A 21695-nucleotide genomic window follows, 5' to 3' on the forward strand; every position below is an offset into this window, starting at 1 on the left:
TGCTCTCAGCGGACATGAGCTGTGACTGCTCTGTCACTTCCTCGGGGCTAAAAGGCTTCTGCAAATATATCTCAAGCCCAAAAAATCTCCAGCAAGTGAGACACGCCGCGACCAATAACCCCCACAGACAAACCTGGGCCATTACCCTCTGTACCACACATTTAGACTCAAATTCATTTAGAGTGGGTAAAGTACATTACGGCACCATCTATCATTTACAGTACAATGAGAAATCAATAGGAAGCAAAACACGTTATTGTGATTACTTCCCGGCTCCGTTACCAAGTCTAATGAAATACTGAACGTTCGGTAAGGAAATGGGGAACAGGCAGCAACTGAGAACGTGCAGTATTAATATTCCCGCTGCATATGTACAACTATAACCCCCCATAGGCTCCTCTGACAGGACAGACAATAAAAGATTAATGGCCATTGCAGAAATTGACCAAGTTTGACTATGCAATTAATAAGGCATGAAATACATTTGTAAATTCGGTTCGTTATCTGTCCATTTCTGATGACCCTTCAAGGATCTGTGCTAAATGAATTGAGACTGAGCGGGGCGGGGAGAGAACCCGTCAGTTGGTAGAAGCGTATCCTTAAGTCTGACTGGACTTCAGTTAAAGGCAAAAGGTTGTTTTTTTTTTATTAAATGTCATATTAATGCCATAATCAGATTTGAAATCAACATACATCGACACGGTCTACCAACTGTATACTATGTAACTGAAAATCGATTTACTCAATCATGTAAACCCAGCGTTGCCTCATTTCCTCACCTGATGAGGTCAAAGTGTATGTACTGAAGTATAGTGAATGTACATAGCTATGGATATCATTAATGTCAAACGTGCTTACATCTCTAGTGAGGAGCGACTGAGGAGAGACAGTAAATCACTTCAGAGTTCGATTTAACATACCTGCATTTCGCCAAGGTAAGGACTTCTCAGATGAGCTGTAAAGAAGGAAGGAAAACAAGAAGTAAGAACCATATAGATGTCACAATGAAAGGTATGAGAGGAATCTACGTGAAAAGACACCTCTGAGCTTTGTTTGCTCTCTCTTTGGGGCTCTTCCGAGGGAGACGAGGCAAGGTAATAAACGTGTTTGGCATGAAAAAAGAAAAAGAAAAGCTAAAGGCGTAGTGTATGCCTCAATAGATGTGACGTTAAGTCCATTCTGGTGAATTACGGTTGTCAAGACGTAAAAGTGCCCTTGCTGACAGCTAGTGCTTTGTGTGGCAAATTCGTGGAGTTAAAGCTTTGAGATCTTTGTGGCAAAAAACACTGCTGCTCAGCCCCGATCGTAAACTACACACAAAGATAAAAGCTGGGGAAATAAAAGGGTCAAATGCCTACCAGTGTATATGCCACAACAAAGAGACTCCAAAATAAACCAGTGCTATGTGACACGTGTCAAAACAGCCACTGGGAATGCTTTCAATGTAAACCTGCACACCTGTGACCGTGAGTGCTGTGTCTGTGTGAGTGGAGGCGACAATCAACAACAGAACATGTTTTCAGTTTGCACGTGCCTCGTGAGAAAACAGGAGCGCTGTCCTTCCTGGCTACTGACCTTGAATAACAATAAATGTAAGTGGCCACAATCCTAGCATTACAAAGATCATATTAAAAAAACATTCCCGGGTGAGTCTGTAGCGTCTTCTTCTTCGGATGGAAGATCAATCAAAAGACCGACAGACCTGAACATTCCACATTCACTTTAGATGCAAGCGGGCGCTCGATAACTTCAGACACTTTACCATTTTCAGAAAGCAAAATTCAAGTCAAAGCTTGAGATAAGCACTAAAAAAAATCAAATATTAACAAATGACAGTAGCAGACCCCTGGCAGAGAGCAAACACTACCTTGCAAAGCTTAGTACACTGAAAATCCACCTAATAGATGGAGCTTAAGCAGGTATGAAGTATGAAAGCACTTTTTCAAGGCTTATTTTACAGGAGACCTTGAAGCAATGTTCCGTCACCTCTTTTTTTTTTTTATAACCTCCATTTGCTAGTCATTACGATCATGTAACTGATGTTACCGCTGCTCCTTTTTCACATTTAAAGACATTCAATAAGGTTTTAGAAGCAGGGGGCAAAGCTCACAGAATGTTAATGAGCATGCAGGGAATTAAAAAGAGGAAGTTGGGTGAGATTTGCTTCACTGAACCATGGCAGATGGGAGTAGAATAATGGCTATTGCTATCATGATGATACATCGCCCGTGCTGACGTGCTGACTGGGTAAAGGCAGAGTGGAGGTGCTGTGAACTATTGATGCTCGCAAACACAACCAAGACGAGACTTTATTCTCCATCGTTCCCTTTGGCTACTGAGAGATTGGTTGGGTGGGAGGTCTCGTCTTTTCTGAGTTTTTTTTTTGCCAGAAGTCAAGTTTGATGACCACCCATAGGCTACTACGAGAAATGAAGAGGGCGGCCGGGTCGGGAGGTACCGTGAAATGTAACGACTCCCATCAGACCCCCTTAAGTGTGCTGTCACTTCAGCTGTGGTCCTGCTGAGCTTTTGAGTGAAGCGGTGTGGCCTCCGCGGCTAAGGCTAATCCTCTCCTTTCACACACAAATGTGCAGGGATAACCATTTCATCTGACTCCTCTGGCCCTTAAAAAGGTGTGAAAGAAGTGTTGCATGTTTTCTTTGGAGAGTGGGTGGAAGGAGCTAGGGCGGCTGCTGATCTCACAGTAGGAATACTCGGTGTATTTACATGCATGTTAAAACGGAGATTACAATAAAACTGGGGAACATGAATCATAATGGCATTGAAATTGTCACCAGGTTAGTCAGCATAAGGTTATTCAGAGTCGCAGATCTACTGTAGTATCTGAGAGTGTACGATTACTTACTCATAGTCAGAATATGCCACCTCCACACGCGTCTCCTGCTTTGTAAATTCATTTAAGTATTTAAGCGTCTCAACACATTCTGCCGTAGCACACCTGTCGTAGTACTTCTTTACAGGCCTGTTAAGCATCTACTCATGCATATTCTAATCCTATCCTTACTCCACATTTCTTTCTTATTTCTTAATCGCAATCCAAACAAAAATCAGTATACAGTCGGTGTGCTGAATGTGATCGGCTCTACTGTTCACATGACAGGGAAGTTTAGCGCTTCGACGTCTATTAAAGATAATGCTTCATGCAGTGTTAAATCCAGCATTATTCTTTGGGTGTTTTGTTCAATTGTTTGTCACAAGCGAGCAATCAGAGACTACAGGATGACCATTGGAAACCAATTGCGCTGTGATTGGATTCATTAAAACGGGGGGGCCTGAAATGGCTTTTAAGGAGGAAATGAAAGTGGGTAGCCTGGCGGTGTGTATATTTTAGGAGCGTTCATTGTTGTCCAGTGCTGGAAGTTGTGTCTCTGTACCCGCAGCTCTCCAAGCAGAGGAAAAGGGAGGGAAATGGACACTTGTATTTGTAATAGCCGCACTCTGCTGGCTGTATGTAGGTACATTGCAGGTACACTAGCTGCAGTGTAAGAATGATTCATATAAGGGCATAGTGTCTATTAGGACACTGCCAGAAAACACTACAGAGGCCATTACAAACTTGTTCACATATTGTTTTTCTCATATCAAGATCTAGTCTGATGGTATCAGGGTCCTTTTAAGACAGCATGCGCCTTACATCCGTCAACAGAATGAACATCAAATTAATCGGCATCACTTCCATTTCCACAGAGGACGGCGCATACGGGACAAAAGTGAGATCCTGTGACTTTTTTTTTTTTAACTACCCGATAACTCAAGTAAGACTCGTTATTGTGACAAATAATAGGTGGGAGTGGACCTCTACTCATTCGCCTTAGAGAGCATTACAGCACTGCTACACTCTAAAGTATCCACATGTGGATCCATAATACGACCTTCAATTCTCCCTTTTTACAGTTGTGGCTTCCCACAGCAACACAGGTCGCCAGCATGACTGTATAGAAATCAGTTACCTCAGCAGAACCATGTCACAACGCATAAACTAAGGTAAATAGAGATCTGCCTACCACAATTGTAGAATCGCTTGACATTGTGACGCAGGTGAAAATGGCCTATTGGCTGGTCTTTTTGGGGTGTGATCTAATGTTGTTGATAATTTGGCAAATGGATTTAATTATATCCAGCCAGAAAAACTATTTAAATCTTCACCAATGATCCAATACTGGCACACCTGGCTGGAATTAGGAAAGGCCAGTATACTGCATCTTCTCCATCTTTGGGGAAGGTTTTACTGACACACAAACGCAAAAGCCTGTGAAGTCATGTGACCGTATAAGACTGTCACTGGTTTGTGAGACAGGATGACATGTCTGGCTACTGAGGTGTGATGATGAGACGGCCCCGGTGTCTTAACTGATGAGGCAGGAACAGAGCAAACCAAGATGCTGTGTCATCAGTGCTTCACTGAACTCCACTCCAGTACCACGGCCAATCACAAACACATCACACACTGACAGTGATCAGCAAGACGGGCGCACGTGAAAACTTGGTTCATCAATACAGAGATGAGACAATTTTTAATTTTTATTTAATGATGACTGCTTTGATTGTATTTCTTATTAGCTTCAACTCATTGGATCTGGATTATGAAATAGCTATAGTGTGTTCAGATGAGAGGTCCAACCACATTTGAAAAGACAGTTACTCTACCACTATGCCATAAGGTTACACTATGGAATATGACCACTGCTGTGAAGGATGAAAAATCTGTGTGTGTGTGTGTGTGTGTGTGTGTGTGTGTGTGTGTGTGTGTGTGCGCGCGCGCGCGCGTGCCTGTGTGTGTGTGTGTGTGTGCGTGTGTGTTTGTTTGTTTGTTTGTTTGTGCAAATGAGCATCTTCTCATTACCTGCTGCTGCCAGCGCCTGGTGATTCGGCCCCGAGTCTGCATCTTTCCAGCTGATTGGCCACAATCTGTCTCTCCACTTCCAGCTCCCTGGTTAGCCGTTCAAACTGGAGCTCCTGCACTCACATACACACACACACACAAAAACACACAAACAACAGTGAGGGAATGAAGGTCAGGAATACAATCTAAGAGTGAGCTTTAGGTACTTCAATTGACAGCTATGACAAATATGAAGTCAATAAGAGAGAGGCGGGTCGACAGCTTGACCACAGAGATATGTTTCATCATGGCACAATGGTTAATCGCCCCAAAATAAAACCTCAGCAAAAACAAAGCCAATTCTAAAAGCAAAGGCTTGCTGACAGGTAGGTTTAAAAGTAGACCCATATATAACGTACACACATATACACACAAACCCAGGCAATGCGGTGCTGACATTTTATCCGTCCCACACGAGGAGATAAGCACCACTTTAGAGGGCGATATTTAGCCTCGGTGCCACTGCTCCACTGGGAGTCATATACAATCAGCATCTGACCAATTATCGAGCCCCGGAAAGACTATCTGGTGAAACATCAAACACTGCATCATGACACACTGAAATATGAGTTCACCCACAGACACACTCGCTAATTGCATAACTAGATGCAAACCATAGAAACACTTCAACGTCCACCTCCGCCGTGCCACGATCTGTGCCCTGCCACCGACCCTCAACCCCTCTACCTTCAATGCAGAAAGCCCCCACTCACCACAGCAGCGCGTACATCTCACTGTTGTCAGTATCCTAGCCCGAGGGTCCTTAGTTGTTCCACGTAATCCCCCATTACCATGGTCATTCACACACACTTAAATGCAGCAGCCCTCAGTTTCTTTGTGCTCTATCTTGAGAAGTTGAGCCACTCTGGGGCGCTTGGGCCAGCCTATTTTTCACGCCTACCCTCCATCGTTCCTTGTTAACACGAGGGTGCACTGAAATGTCTCCTCCACACACAGTAGGCACACTCTTCTCACCCCTCCCCCAAAGTGCTGCCTTGTACCCTCCACTGCTCTGCTTTGCCTTGATTCAGTTGTAGATATATGAAGCCTGACTGCAGTGACAGGGACTTTGCAGTGGGGGGAAAACGGTTTCAGCCCTACTTCCTCAATATTAGTCGGAATAGACTCTCCAGGAAGTAGCAGGGAACATCCCAGTGTCCACATACCAAACACACAGTGAAAATACAGCGGGACAGAGATAAAGTGCCCGCAACAACGATTTACTCTGAGGAAATAAGCCATCAATCCTCACTGTGACACATAACCCATACTGAGAGATTTACTCACACAATAATTGCCAATTTCAATCTTCCATTCAAACCCAATATCAATCCTTCCCGTAATCCTTCCCTTAAACATATTTGACTGCTGCTCAAGATGGCATGGATGGGCAGAATGAAGGGAAATGTATTTCAACACTCGTACGGAGGAGTTCGCGTAGCGGGAAGGACACCTTGAAGTCCTGGGCCGTTTCCTAGACAACATTGACTTTAGAAACAGGCCACTGAAAGAACCGTGTATATGATAAGAAGATAATATTCAGTGGACTCATATTGGTAACACACGAGGAAATCTGTGTAAGATTAGAGAGACGGACTGAAAGGCAGAGACAGAGGGAGGGACAGACAGACAACCGTAGTGTCGCCTGATGCAGCTACGCAATCACTTGGGTTTGTTGCAGTGAGAACAGTGAGTACAGTGAGCAGGTGAGCGTGATAACAGAGGGGAGTAATCCACATGGACACATTAAAACAGAGAGACAAGTTTGAGCATCCAAACATTAACATATAGATTTAACTGTCAGTAGAGAAGAGTCTGTGAGCACCGGGCCATTTCCTGCATCTGAAAAATGGATACAAAGGAGAAGGCCGCTTGAAAATGCTGTAAATGTAAATAGAAGCGGAGCCTGTTCTGAATTCAAGTATATCCACATGGTCAGGGGTGATTTGTGTGCTTTGTCACTAGAAAACACTGACTTAAATCAAAACAACCTCCCACGGATGCTTGTGCCAAATCTACCAGCCTCAGTAATGCTTTGACATTTACTTTCCATCTGAGGAAATTGAGAGCTAAGCCAGACTGTTAACCCCTTCTTTCTGACCCCAAAGACCCCGGCATGTGTCATCCAAGGTGCTTGTCGGATATTTAAATTGTGGCAGAAAACACCCTTTCAATGGTCAAACCACGAGGAGCTAGATCACACTGTAATTGGCCGAGGGTTGTGCGGGCGACAGTGGGCATGGTTCTAATTTCTCCTTCAAGCTCTCCATTTTTCTTTCACTTACTTGTTTACATGCACACTGTACTCAGATTATTTGTATTTACTGGCTGGCTGAATAATTAACTTTGATTCAGTCAGATCCTGATTGAGAAACATCCATTTATTGCCGCATGATGCAGAATTATTCATCTGTGTGTTTAAATGTCCCCTCTATGACTGCGGGCTTTTAATCCCACCTTTAAGTGTGGCCATTCTGAAAAGGTATGAATGGAACTGCTTTCCACATAACAGGCTGGGTTGGACAAAGCTTACTGCGCCCTTGAAGACCTCAGTGCACTTTAATTTGAAGTAGAACGATCAAGGCAAATAAACACCCTCCAAGGCTTGAGCTGTGGTGATTCAGACTTGTTCCCTGTCTGTTGTGAGGCATTGCTAATAACAGCTTGTGTCTTTTCAATGTTATACTTCTGATTAACCGAATAATCATTAACGCTCGCAGAGGACTGACAGAGCTTTGCCTCTGTAACTAGCACTATTTTTGGCCCGACTTTTCTGTACCATCTTTCCTCAAGCTCATAATCCAATTGCCTCGTCTGGCAGAGTGTTTAGCTTCCCAGGCCCAGGCATCTGCTGCAGCCAGCAGCAATAAGGTGAGGAGATCTTCATCACTAATGATAGTGGAGAGCTGCTGCAAGCCGATAACAGCCCGGGTGCTTTTTTGTCTCCCTCAGCCCTCACTTTCTCTTACTATGAAGAAGCATGAAGACGGTCTGGAGCTTCCCATGTGGAGCTTCCTCTTTCAGGGAATTCACATTACTTGGCAAATTTCCTGCAGCTATACTGAATCACCTAGCTGGCATGGTGGATCCAGCTGTATCTCTGCATTTCATTCATCAATGTGTTTCATCTGATTACAATGCAAGAAATAAAAGACAACTACAGTTTTCTGTTGATTGATATTTATATGCTATTGCACGCCCACAAATAAAATGATGTCTGTTACAACACATCCATCTTGGGCAGGTTATTTCCAATGGGTGTGTTTTGCTCTGAGACCTGAACAACATCCGCATTCACGTTAGCTACCTTCAACCTTCGGGGGAAGCAATTGGAGAACACGATCAATCCAACCATCGCCGCTCCGACGCGACTGTGCTGCTGCAGCTTTGGAAGGGAGTGCGACACATAAATCAGCTGGCCTTTTCTTACATAGTCGGCCATTAAACAACACTGAGCCCTGTCAGTCACGCAGTTTACTGGCCTCTCAGGTGGCATTCACGATTATTGCCATGCCGCGTTGCCATCATTGTCCACAGGCTTTTCTAACAAGAAAAGCATTTAATGGCTCATATAGCATTTCAATAGGCTTTTCCTTCTCGACGGGCATAATTAAGACCATTATGAAGCCTTTGATGATTATGAATCAAATACATCCATAATTAACTTGTCATTGCATAGCATATATGTACCAAAATGGGCTGCAGTTTGATGATACATGGACAAAGTGGGGCCATTGTAGAGCCATTGAGAGAGCTTGCTCTGCTTTCAGCACCCTGTGTAATTCATTGTTTTCCATGCTTGGCCCTACACAGAATGGGACACGTATTCAGTTTAATGATCCACCAAGTCAGCCCAAGTACTGCAGTAATGACCATTAAAACGAGGCCTGTACTAATTCAGTCGGTGTGGCCCCTGCCTTGGTCAGTGCCGGGCGTATCGTGGAAGGAGGACATGGACAATGGGAGGTCGGCTTTTCCTGTACCAACGGGGCCTCTCGGCTCATTATTAGCCGTCACAATGAGCATCAGTCAGTCAGAATGATGTGCATGCAGACCCGGAGCTGAATCAGATCCTGTCTACAGAGCAAACACATGACACAAGCTGGCAGGTCGTAATAACACGCTCGCCACCGTGTCATCTTTACGGGTGCTGACTATACAAGAGTCATTTGAATAGGCTGAGGTTGCCTCTGTCTTTCTGTTGACAACTGCTGGTTCAGCATGGATACGGTATCTGCCCTTTCTAAAATCAAAATGAAATAAAAGATAAACCAATTACTTGTCATTAAGAACCGGTCACGGAAACATTTAACAGATAACACAATTCTATAATTATATAGTTGTATATTATTGTCTTTCTGTCTCTCCAGCTCAGCCCTCTTCCGCCATCTCTCAGACTTGCGAGTGTGTGAGGTCTTACAAACCTGCTGAGGTTGGTAAATCACTAGGATGAGCTGTGATCATTTTGATATAGCCTCCTACAGGTTAAAACGCTTTCACCAAACCCGGACCTTCCTCACTTTCAAGGAAAACAGTGAAAACCCCTTTTTCCTGCTGACCCGCCCACAAAGCCTCCCTTAGTTTCACCCCAGCGCTACTCTACTGTATAGATCACAGCTTGTCAATCGTGATGTCAATGTTGACATTGTGTATGATGTGTAATGACACACATGATCGTGTGGTGATGCCCCCCCTAGTTTTGTTAATGGTTAATTGATTATTGATTGATAAGATGCTGTAACTATCGGTCAGGGCATGCCTAATCAAAATGTCATGCAGAAATGGACTCAAAGGATAATTACTGTTATTTTCCAACCCATCCATATTTAACTTGTCTTGTTTGAGATATGTAACCCAACGACAAATTTGCACACGTTAGGACTGTTGTTTCCTCTCTATCCGTCTTCTACTTTCATCCTTCAAGTGGCTCTCTGGTGAAAAGATTTTAATGCAGAGCAGCAACAGGAATTACTGTGCGGTGATGTCACAGCTCTCTTCGTTTAAGCCAGAATATACACAGGTCAGCACAGTTACCCTCTTGCTGTGAGGGTGCAGTGTCAATGCCAGTGACCTTGCCACAGTAAAGCTCAATCGTATTTCGCCATGGTAGTGGTGAACGGGTCGTCATGACTCCACGAAGGTTTTGGCAGATGGTAGAGTCAGATTCAGAGTTCAAAAAGTGGTTTCAAGTCCACTGGGGCCTTTTGAGTTTCCAAAGTCCATTAGTTTCAAATGACCTAAACTGTGTGCATTTTGACTGGGGGAGGAATTCAAAGCACCGGGAGGAAACCAATACGATTTCCTTTTGTTTGAATATACTGTATGAATACAATCATACAGCACTCCATCACATGCCCTAATGTAACCGTGATGACATCAATGTCACAACTGATTCATAAGCACAACATTCTTCGATGAAGACAAGCAAATATAGAGGGAAAACTTAGTTGAATCAAAAGAATTAACATCCAAACTGCTGTCTGTAAAAAGTTGAATACGAAAGCTACAAAGTGAACAGCTGATTTCATCATCGGAACAATCCAACGAACATATGAATGAGATACTTTAAACTGGAAACTAAATACACTGCAGTGAGTTAAGTGCATCAGAAATGGCAAGACATTAAAATACGGAGCAGGTCTGCAGCCTCACTGTTTACCCCTGGAAGAATATCTGCAGCATTGTCTGAACCACAGCAAGCACCTGAAAGAGACTGCTGCTGCTGCTGCTTCTGCTGCTGCTGCAGGCTGCTCTGCGCAAACACCACATAGAGGCTTTACATTAATTGCTTTAATTTTCACTCATTACTTCAAATGATAACGGAAGACCCTATTTGAAAATAAACTCTTCAAACATACTAAGAAATGTTGCTCAAAGCCAACCTTTCCACTCAGACAGCAGAATGTGCCGTCTTTTCCTTGCACAATTTACAAACACTAATTGGTCAAACCACACTCAGGAATTAAGGCCGATGTTGGAAGCAGGAATGTTGTTTCTCTTTTGGGCAAGTACAGAAAATGATGCATCAGCATATTGTCCTGGCCCATGTATATGTGCTTACAGCTTTTAAGTCTAAGGAAGCCTACGCCTTCTTATGCATATATAATGATTTGCTTTGAGGGGTTAGGTGCATGATCAGTAAAGATTGATTGGGGGATATCTTTCCCTCTTAAGTCAAAATTGGATTGATTTGTTTTGTACTGTGTTACAAGTTGCTCTATGCTGCAAGGCATCTAGTCAATTAACTGGAAAGAGACAGAAAAAGATCATGAAATCAGGCTCATTACCTTTAGAGAAGAGTAGATTTCTATGTTTGGAGAACAAGATCAGCGGGCAATTCTTTCTCAAGCCTTTTTCCGACATGACGCACCACACTGTGGGAAACCCACCATATGCCTGATACTAATTGAAAAATTGCACTTGCTAACTGTGAGGCTTGCTCCCGAAACAGTAGAAACACCAATAATAGACTAGGTTTTTCCCTCCACTTGTTTCACACATGGAAATGAAGACAGGGGCTAACAAGAAGACTGCAGGGCCTGGGTTGCTGACATAAAAGGATAACATCTCACAAGATTACTACATTTACACACGTTTTCTCCTGGCACTTTCATAAAGTATTTCTTTTTTACAGGGCTGGATTTTAACCACAACACGATCAGACACAAATATGTCGGACAGAAGATGGATAGGTTCGGCATCTTCCTTTTGCAGTAACTGTGAAGTGCCGTTGCAGTGTGACGGTCTAAAGCTGTAAAGATACTGCACCCAGTAATGGATAAACGTCCATGAGCTTCAAGAGATTTATAGCATTTGAACTGCTAAGCAGGTTATGCACCAGTTAAATAACAGACAGCTTAAATAACAGACAGCAGACTTTCTGCCACTAGCTCATATGGATCCACTGCCCTGTTTTAGCCTTTGTAATTCTGGAATTATGAGCCAATCAGTTTCATTCTCTCTTGTTTGTTTAAAACGGATAAACAAGGACTACCAACACCGCCACCGTATTCCTCTTTTCCTGTTATTGTCAGTTTAGCAGAATATAGCGCATTACTTTCAGGAGATAAACAGGTTTATAAGCTTGTCTCAAAACATATTGAAGGCTTCGGGTGTCTTGAATATATCTGATTTATGTAGATGCCATGTTGAACGTCAAATGGTTTCTGACTTTTTCCTTTAATGCAACTCACACAGAGAACAATGTTGTACATTAAATACAAAATATGAGAAATGAGGAAATGCAGGGATGAGCTCATTTACTGCTATTTCTAATATGAAAAACTAAGAACTGCGAGGTGTGTGTATTAGATAAATCTTTGTCTCACCCCTGGAAGCACATATAAAAATAAATCACTGTTAATTAAGACTAAAGATCTTATCCTCACTTAATTTCTCCCTGCCTCCAGTAAAGCCCACGCCACAGTCTGATAAAGCACAGGAGTGGAAAGAAAGGGGCGCATATTAATTTGTGTTGTACGGACACATTATGCTTAACTAGAGCAGATGGCTTTTCCCCCTTAACCAAGAACAAGAATCTACAGAAAATATGTTTGTTCATTAAGTGGCAATGAGGCTTGAAAGCTCTGCGCTCTCACTGCGGCGTGGCAGACGTGTACCGACGCGAGCTTGATTCTGGAGCGCAGTGGGAGAATGACAGCAGAGGTTAGAGGAGATCTGCAGCAGCGGGGACATGAACCAAGACCAGGGTGTGAACTGAGACAACAGGCCTCCGGACAAGCTTCGTGACCGGACCTGGAGGGAGCCATGCAGTGCAAATACTTATCAAACTACTAAGGTCACCTTGTTAGGAAAAAAGAAAGGTTTTAGACAAAAGTGCAGTGCAGTGTTGTGTTGTGTTGTGCCACTATAGCGAAAAATGTAATGAAAGTAATGGATAGAAAAGAATACAGCGACTCAATTGGATGTGGCGTGCTGAGGTAAGATAGTATACTGCTGCTATAGGTGAATAGAAGGGAGACAGATTGCACCCGTGGCCACAATAGAGCTTTGCATAAGATAATGAGTGACGACAGACCCTAAACAGAAATGTAAAGAAATCATTCACATGCAGATAATGGAAAAGCAAGATTACAAAATGACATCATTTCTGCCGGGGTTCCAGCACATTCCGGCATTACAAGCATTTAAGGCGGAGAGCTTATGGAGTTACAAAAATTAACTTTAAATTCCTATTCTGTCACAAAAGATTAGAGCAAACTGACTTTATGTGGCTGTATATACGGAGATGGAAACGAAGGTCACAGCAAGGTAATTTGGATTTCTACAGCAGCTCACACACTGCTGGCTCCCAGCTCCAATCATAGTGGGCGGCCTGTGCTACTAATTCAAAAAAAATAAAATGGCATTTGTTAAAGTTATGTATGTGTAAAAGACCCATGCTTTTCAAGTTCACCACCAAGTTCAGATGGATCACGCTTTTAACAAAGATGCGTCAGAACAGGTTTTCCTCCATTTGAAAAAAAAGAGATGATCAATGAAATGGCTTTTTACTAATTATCGTGTGTGTGAGGACTGCTGAACGTGCGTGTGCTAAACTACAAGTCTGACAACACACAATGGCCTGAAAGGAGAAGAAAAGACTGTTGATAGGAATAAAAATTAGGAGTGAAAGAAAACACATGTCGGATTCACTATTATACTATTCCAATTCCTTTGTGGCCACAAAATATCTATCTCTAATAATCACAAAATGCACTGTACGAACTTTGTAAAGTTCAAATCTGGTATTAAGCTTCGGGCTTTAGCTTAGTTTCACCTGTGCGATGCTGTCGATGACCAAAGCAAAGCTCTCACAAAGCAACTCACAAAGGGAATATGTGTCTGTTGGACTGGAACAAAAAGCCAAAAAGCTGCAGCGGTGCAATCACAAAGGGAGCGCAATTCATGTAGACCTGTGAACATGCAATTCCACCGAGAGATCAATAGTGTTGTGTCAGACAAAAGAACATTGCTCCGGGGCATCAATGAGGAGAGAGAGCGATTCCAGTGATTGTCAGTCTTCAAGATGAAGCGGGGCACAAAGAAAGCAGTGAGTCGAGTAGTTACGTCATTATGAGTCATTTACAGGGCAAGGGGACCTCGGCTGACGGATCCTGGAAAGGTGGAAGCACTTAGGGCCCCAGAAGTTAAACTACTTTACTTTGTATGATTTATTCCCAAAATAACTTTGATAATATCCATTCAGAAACATGCTCGTTAAAATTTGAATTACAAAGATTCAGCCTATAAATAAAGGTATTCAAGCATCATGCTCGTACGCTCATTGAGATACGCCCTAGCTTATGTGATTGGAATTGAATTTATCCTGGCATGTTAATGTCTCCCTTCATACCCCAATTAAGCTGCCTGTCATGTATCTTGGGAGATTGGTCGATTGCCATGAATTGCGTTCCTTTATGGCTCACACTAATTTCTTGCTTAACCGCAGTAGAGACAAATAATCGGAGCATAGTGTGTGTGTGTGTGTGTGTGTGTGTGTGAATGTAGCGATAAAGAGGGGTTGCTGTGTGTGCATCTTGTGATGTACGAAAGGGGAAAACAGTGAAACCCTACCTGCCTTTACACCTCAACAAAACCTGGCCGATGCATAAACCGGGGCAGAGAAAAATGGAGAAAAATGGAGTTTGTCCGTTTCTAATCTGTCTTCCACCTCATTAACGTCCTCAGCCCAGCGGACTTTACTGAGCCTATACCTTCCCGAGTACATATTCCGGTCCCTAATGAGCAGACCTCCTGTGTATGCCTTTGACAGTGGAACCGATTATAATTGTGATGATGATGTTGGATGACCATGATGGCAGCAATGGTAATGAGCATAAACAGGCTTTGGTTGGGGAAGGATTTCCAAGGGCTGGGTTCAAATGACAGCACTATGCCAAACCCGCTACGTTGACATGGTGTCAAATTAGGGGCAGATTATCTCCTCTCTCTTCTTTCCTTCCATTTTGTTTTCCTCACCGCTGACAGCCTCCTGACACAGACCTATAAAGCACCATTCACAGGTGACAGCCTCTCTTTCCATCATGCTCATACTCTCACTTTTGTCCTTTTCCCTCCAATTTCCACTCTCTGTTCTCTCCTTCATATCTCTGAGCTTTCTGAGAACTCTCCTTCACCTGTATCCCTCCCCCTCCCCCTCTGAATCCTTCTCCCTCTTTCCCTCTCACACTTGCTCTGTTCCCCCATGGGGTAATTGCTGGGAGCCAGGCTTCCATTTTTATGACTATAATCGAGGCCAGAATGCTTATGCCTCAAGATTTCTCCTTGCCTGTGTCATAGCAGCGGCTCTAGGAAGGGAAAAGCAGATAAGACCCTGAGGAGTGGGGAAAATCACAAGTCGATTGTAATTAGAGTCATTATTTTGCCTATGAAGGTGGCACAGACACTATCAGCAGCAGACAGAATTCAACCTTTATTCTGTGCTGAACATGCATAATGGCAACAATATTGCTTAAAAAAAAAAAAAAAAAACCCTACTTTTAACCCCTTCAGCTGGGTCACTTGGACAAAGCTGACATCAAAGATGGCACCAAAACTAGATTGAGTGCAGAGTCAAGAGGGGAATATTCCAGCCCGGTCATCAACGCTATGAGAGGGTTCTGGGATTGTAAGCACTCAAAACAAGGTCAACCAATGAGCTGTCCAAAGAACATTTAGAGAAATGTGTTTATGTGTGCGCGTGATCTGGATAAAAACAGGGTCACTCAGTGCAGAGCGCTCCACTGTGTCAGGGAGAGGCAGCACGCTGGCAAATTACATGTGCAATAGACTCCAAAAGTGGGAAAATTCCACTGTGGTGTTTTCTGGAAGGCAGTTTGTTGAGACACTGTAGTACTACGTGTCTGCGAGGCCCATTTGGCAGCCTCTGTGGTACATTTTAGGCATGTTCAGGCACAGCTAATAACAGCATTACACTGAGGGCAAAGAATCATGACAGAGAGGGAGAGGAGCACACCAACACACAGCCTTTCAAGAGGATAAAACCACAACCATGACATGCTACTTATCTCTTCAACAGCTCCTTAGATTGCAGGGACTAATTTGACCACATGCTGTTTTTGTTTAATGTCACCTCTGCATAAAGACATTCACTAAAACACAAAAATGATAAACAGCAAGGTCTATAACCACACACCTTATCATTTTGCTCCTGTGGGAAACTCTTACTGCGACAAACAAATCCAAAGTTTCAATAGAATAAAGCCAGTGACACACAGAAACACACCAATACAGCAGCAAACTACACAATTTGCTCAAGGCCCAAGTATATTTCATACCAGGTCCCCAAGGTGAAATGTTGTTTTTTACTACTTTTGAGGCCTTCTCCTGGCCATAAGTACTTCACATAAAACATGGCTCATTGTGTCACTGGTGAGGGGCTGTTGGGCTTTTTATAAGTATATAACTTTTTATAAGTTGGAAAATTTTCTGGCGATATTAACCATCATCTTACTAAACCTGGACCTTTTCAGAACCCTGTGTTATTTCTTCAACAGTAAAAAGATGGAATTATAAAAGGAGCAATAGTGTAATGATGTAATGGTGTTAATTGTCAAATCAAATTTCTTGTATTTACATCTCTACTTTAAGACAGGACTAAAAGTGCAATGCAATGTTCTAGGATGCATTTGCTGAGGCTTTTAAAAAATCCCCAATTTTTTAAAGTATACTGTGGTTTGAACTGATTGGTAAATTGCTGGCAATCACAAAGAGTATAGATTTGACCTGTGGTGCTGCTGATATTATGCATTAGCTGTTTTCCAATTAACCTCCAGCACAAAAAAAACACACTTTCTTGCTCCATATGCTGACCACTACTGTATATTGGCGTTTCCCCTGCAGTAAGCCTTGACATTTCAGGGGTTAAATCAATAATGTGCAGCATAGGCCTTACAAAGCCAACTAAAGGCTGCAGGTTTAATCCCCCCGTCAGGACGGCATGAGGCCCATCCTCAGCCAGCCTGACCACCCACCGGGATTTGCGTTCTTTTCATTTTCCCAGCCTACTGATGCTGCAACGCTAACACAACTAAAAATAGTCATACTGAGGCGCCATTGATAGGGTGTGTGTACATTAGGCAGCGCTCAGCGAGGATGGAAGTTGACACAAGTGAATGCCCCTCCTCCCTCTCAGCCGCTCTTCTCCTGGGAGATGAGGTAGGAAGCAGAGATGAGGGCAGAGTGATCAATGAGATGCTCTTTAAAGACCTGACCTCACACTAATTGACGGCTGCTCACTCGGCACCACAGGCTCCCTTCAACACTTCTGTGGTGGCGGTGAAGGCACGCCATGTTATATTAAACTCATGCAGAGATCAAAAGTCTATATGTGAGTTTGCATCCACCTGTTGGTAAGGGAGTGTGAGCATCAAACCTAAAAAGAAAACTTAATTATAGGACAAAAATGAATAACATTAAATAACAGCGGCTGAGGTTCTCTTCCACATCCCCATGTATCTGACCTCATGAGTACATCTCAGCCTACGCAAGTGCTCTTCACTTTGAAATCTCGTGGCCCCCTCTCCACATGTCTCCATACCAGCAGCTAAGCACAGACTGATTTGCATTTTCTTGGCCAACTCATTCAACATCACTCGTGACAGACGCACATCTCAAATCGATGCATGCGACACCTTTTAAAGGCAGATGGCACAATGAAGTTTTTAGCCCATCTTGTGTATGTGTCACACAGCACATCGCCTTCTGTAATTCTTTGTCATTTCACGTGTTCTGATATTTGCAGGAGCAAAAGAGCAGAAATTCATTATCACACATTTATCATGGTACAATATGTAATGTAAAACATCTAATGAGACACTTCTGGCCTTTTTTCCATTTCCTTCAAGCAACTAGAATATTTTTCTATAATTATATGTTTCAAAGTTTCAGAGCTATGGAACCGAGATACAGCAGTAAGAGCATGGACAGTGATCACTGTGACACTGTGATGACATGTCGCATCCGTCTTCTTTACCTTTTGCCTGCAGCGTTCAGTCCATGCAAATACCACTGAACGGTTGCTTTCTAAGCCGTTATGGGTCTGATTTGCCTAATCTTCACGGTAGAGTAGACGTAGTGGAAACACAAAAACTGCTGTAGAGCTCCTGGATCTTCAGGCAGCTTGGATATTTGAGAGAACTTGTTTCTTTGTGTCCATTTCTGGGACAAAACCGTACCAGGCAAAACACTTTCACCCTTCTGTCACCCTTCTCTCTGTGGATATATAACATGCTCTAGACCCTATGGAAAATATGAAAAGAAGTATAATAGAACTGTAGGAAAGCTGTGACACAGGATGTATTTTTATTAAGGTATTTTCAATTAATACTCGTATAGTCAAAGCTAAATTTAATGTAGGCCTTCTTTAGACTAAGTTGTACATTTTGTGTAGCTACAACTACACTAAACTGATCCTCTCATATTCACGCTGGATGTTAGAATTTCAACAGAACTTATTAAAGCTAATCACTTATCAACCTTTCCCACACTTAACATTCTAGCAATTTGGAGAGCTTATTTATCTATTAACAAGGTGGGTTGTATTAACTTGTAATTCCAATATGTGAGTGTACCAAAAAAATAAAAACATGCATCATGCAGCAGTTGAAACTGTTCATAAATATATCATTTATAATACTGTCTGAAAAATAAGTAAAGCAAACTGTCAAGTCACACCGAAGCCACATGACTAACATGCAAAACCAGAGCTTCAAATACACTTGATAAAAATCTAGGTCCTAGATAATCCACAAAAACACTCCCTGAGGCTCAGTGAAAGAACAAGATAATAAATAAAGGAGATTTTAAAGTGAAATCTCAACAACACAATATATGTCACCTTTGTGGCTGAATCCAGATGGATCTGAACAACATAACAGTCATTACAAACCTAAAACAAGCCATTATGGATGTGTCAACGCTGTGAAGAAGCCACACAGCAATGATAGGCTCTAATAACCAGCAACTCCAGCGTGACAACATAAGGGGGAAAAAAAAGACAAGGTCTGTAAGTTGTCAGGAGGGAAGAAGGAAGGAAACAAGGATTGAACACAGGGAAAATCAGATCCAACCATAAAATCTTGGCGACTCCGTCCTTGTTTGGACATCTGGGAAAAGTCTGTCCAGCTATAACTGTAACACCAAAGGAAACAAGTTTGAGGGAGGAGATAGGACAGGGGGAAAAAAATCCTACTGGAGTAAGAGAAATGGCCAAATGAACAGACATGAAAATGAAAGTAGTGCCAGAGAACAAACACTCACCACACACCCAGTATATCCAAAGCCCCAGCCCCAACCCCAGCCGCAGATAGAGCGCGGCAGACTTGCATGTTTACATCGGCAGCAGGATCCCTCGAAGGTCTGCCTGACTACAATCACAGGAAAACCTCACGCGAAAGCACGAGAGGGAAGAAAAATGCGCCAACTCGCTCTCGCCAACTCTCTGACCTCCATAAACTCTTTTCCTTCTCACTCACCCCTCCTATTTGCATCGCCAACTCCTTTCAACACTGAGCGGTGCGATTATTTTACAGTCTTGACTGTTTAGCAGGAATCCCCTCTGAGGCATGTCTCCAGTCAGCCGCTCTGAAAGCGACGCTCAGGCTTCTCGCTCTTCCTGCTTGCCTGCGTGCATATCTGCTGGAGCCGGACGAGTGGCTGTGGAGTACTCCAGGGAAGGAAGTGACATCGGCAGGTGCTCCCTCCTTCCTTCCTTCCTTCCTTCCCCACTCGTGTAAACAATACCCACTTCCTCAAATGAGACTTGAGCCCACACAATAATAAATTCCCGAGAACACAATTAACTCAACTCTAAATTAAAGCTCAACTTATCCATCATCTAGAAAATAATGATTGAAACATCACTGAGGAGAACTAACATCAATAATAATGAGCAAGCTCTCTTTAGCACAGTTTAGCCTGTATTGGACTGAGGATAATGGAGGGCTGGAGCAAATCCAGTGTGTTTGTGTGCATGCATGTAATGGATGGCATCATGGGTGAATCACAGAGGGACAGACATAGGAGCAGTGAGTCACAGGGCATGTCCATCTTCTACAGAATCGCCTCTACTCTGTCCCGGAGGCTCTTCCAGGCCATTCTGATGACGCAAGAACACTATCAACAGCAAGTAGCAACTTGTCAAGTACATACCACATTGACTTCCTTCAAAAATGTATCAAGTCCACTCTGGTAGAAATTTGGCTCTAAACGTAATATTTCCTTCCTCCTACTTGCAGCAACATTCAGCGAGGTAAATTATAAGATGACAACGTTGACGGTGTGTGTGACGCAATCCTGTGCATCACAAATGACTAGGCAAAAAATCACAAAGTACAACCTGTGAGTCACTGCCGGAGGATTGAGTTCTTTTGCAAATGCCACGACGCATACCTGCTTCATAACATGTTGCTATACGATGGGAAATATGCGGGACAGAATTGTAAGGGCTCTTTGCGTGAATAGAAGAAACACACTACCTGTTCTTTGACGGAGGCCAGAATGTTGTTAGCGGTGGAATCAGCCTGCATGGTGTGGCGAGTGGAACCTTCTCGGATGGTCAGCAGAAGCCCCTCCTCCGTCACAGGGCTCTGCTCAGGAGCTGGCATTCCGCCTATTGCACACAAACACGCACACACACACGATCTGGTCACTAGAGGCATTCTTAGTGAAACACAACCTTGTTCACACGTACAAAAGACTATGTGCATGCATGTGCAAACAAACGACGCTGATAAATACACACTTGGGTGCGTACTACCCTCCGCAGTACGCAGGGGTAAGTGCCACAGAGGATCTACTATCAGTGGACACGCGCAGCCAGCAAGACACAAACACGCGCCCACACACACCATATGGCCTTGGAGTAACGACCGTTAATGTTTCAAGTCTGCAACTGTGCAAGTCAATGCCATATGGCGTTGAGGAAACATAAGAGTTAAGTATAAATAATATAATATAAAAACATACTCAAGCAAAGCAACAGCCAGCGCTTGTAATGAAGCTACTGTGACTTCTGAGAATGACACCACACACGTGTGTGTGTGTGTGTGTGTGTGTGTGTGTGTGTGTGTGTGTGTGTGTGTGTGTGTGTGTGTGTGTGTGTTAAAGGCGTACACAGCGTGTATGTTTGCGCATTGAATGGAGGCGAGCGATTGCAGGAGACGAGCCAAAGTGAGGCATCCGGTGAAACACGCCAGCAGCCTGACAGGAGCGATAAGGTGCTCACTGTCTCCTTTTGCTCTCTCTCCCTTATGCGCTCCTCCATTTTTGACCAGGATTGAAATGAGAAAGGAGAACAAATAGTTATGGTCTCATTATAACTGTTGACAGGGAGGGTGCACAGGGAGTACTGCTCTAGGCGGATCCATATTTACGAGAAGAAGCCTGTTGAGCCAGACAGGGCAGCTAGAGGCTACAGTGGCTGTGCCTCACGGCTCAGCGCTCCAGCACAAGACAAAAGCACCAGTCTAATAACACGGAAGCTATTTGTCTTTGGGGAAACTGGGATTTTACTGTGACTTTTTCCACTGCTGCTGTTGCCCCAAAGCTGCTAGTAGAGGGATAGATCTCAAACCTTGTTCCCACAATATTCTAATAATTGAAAAAAAACAAAAAACAAATCTTAATGGTGCGGCGGTTAAGTGGTGAGAAGGCATATAAAGGTATTTCTCACTCAATATTCTCTTCATCAAAGTGTTTATTTTAATGGTATTACTCCATTAGAGCACCCCGATGGTGGTTAGATTCCCTGATCCAACAGGCGACGCCG

At 43.3% G+C, this 21695-nt stretch overlaps 1 protein-coding gene across 5 annotated transcripts in view; it reads right to left on the reverse strand.

Moving 5' to 3' along the window:
• Positions 1–21695, reverse strand: part of LOC143009921 (plakophilin-4-like) — a 64392-nt gene that overhangs the window by 29402 nt on the left and 13295 nt on the right. For 4 of the 5 annotated variants that reach the window (XM_076162022.1, XM_076162023.1, XM_076162021.1 and 1 more), the window contains exons 2-4: positions 20404–20537; positions 4865–4977; positions 921–955 (exon numbers count right to left, since the gene is read on the reverse strand). In XM_076162022.1, coding sequence (XP_076018137.1) covers positions 921–955; positions 4865–4977; positions 20404–20532 — 277 coding nt within the window. In that variant the 5' untranslated portion in view covers positions 20533–20537. Of the gene's footprint in view, positions 1–920; positions 956–4864; positions 4978–19401; positions 19577–20403; positions 20538–21695 lie in introns of those variants that run through there. The other variant, XM_076162024.1, reaches the window with a different exon arrangement.

Source organism: Genypterus blacodes, unplaced genomic scaffold (assembly GCF_046128005.1).
Source record: "Genypterus blacodes isolate CSIRO-AG114 ecotype Tasmania unplaced genomic scaffold, CSIRO-AGI_Gbla_v1 ptg000118l_1, whole genome shotgun sequence".
NCBI lineage: Eukaryota > Metazoa > Chordata > Actinopteri > Ophidiiformes > Ophidiidae > Genypterus > Genypterus blacodes.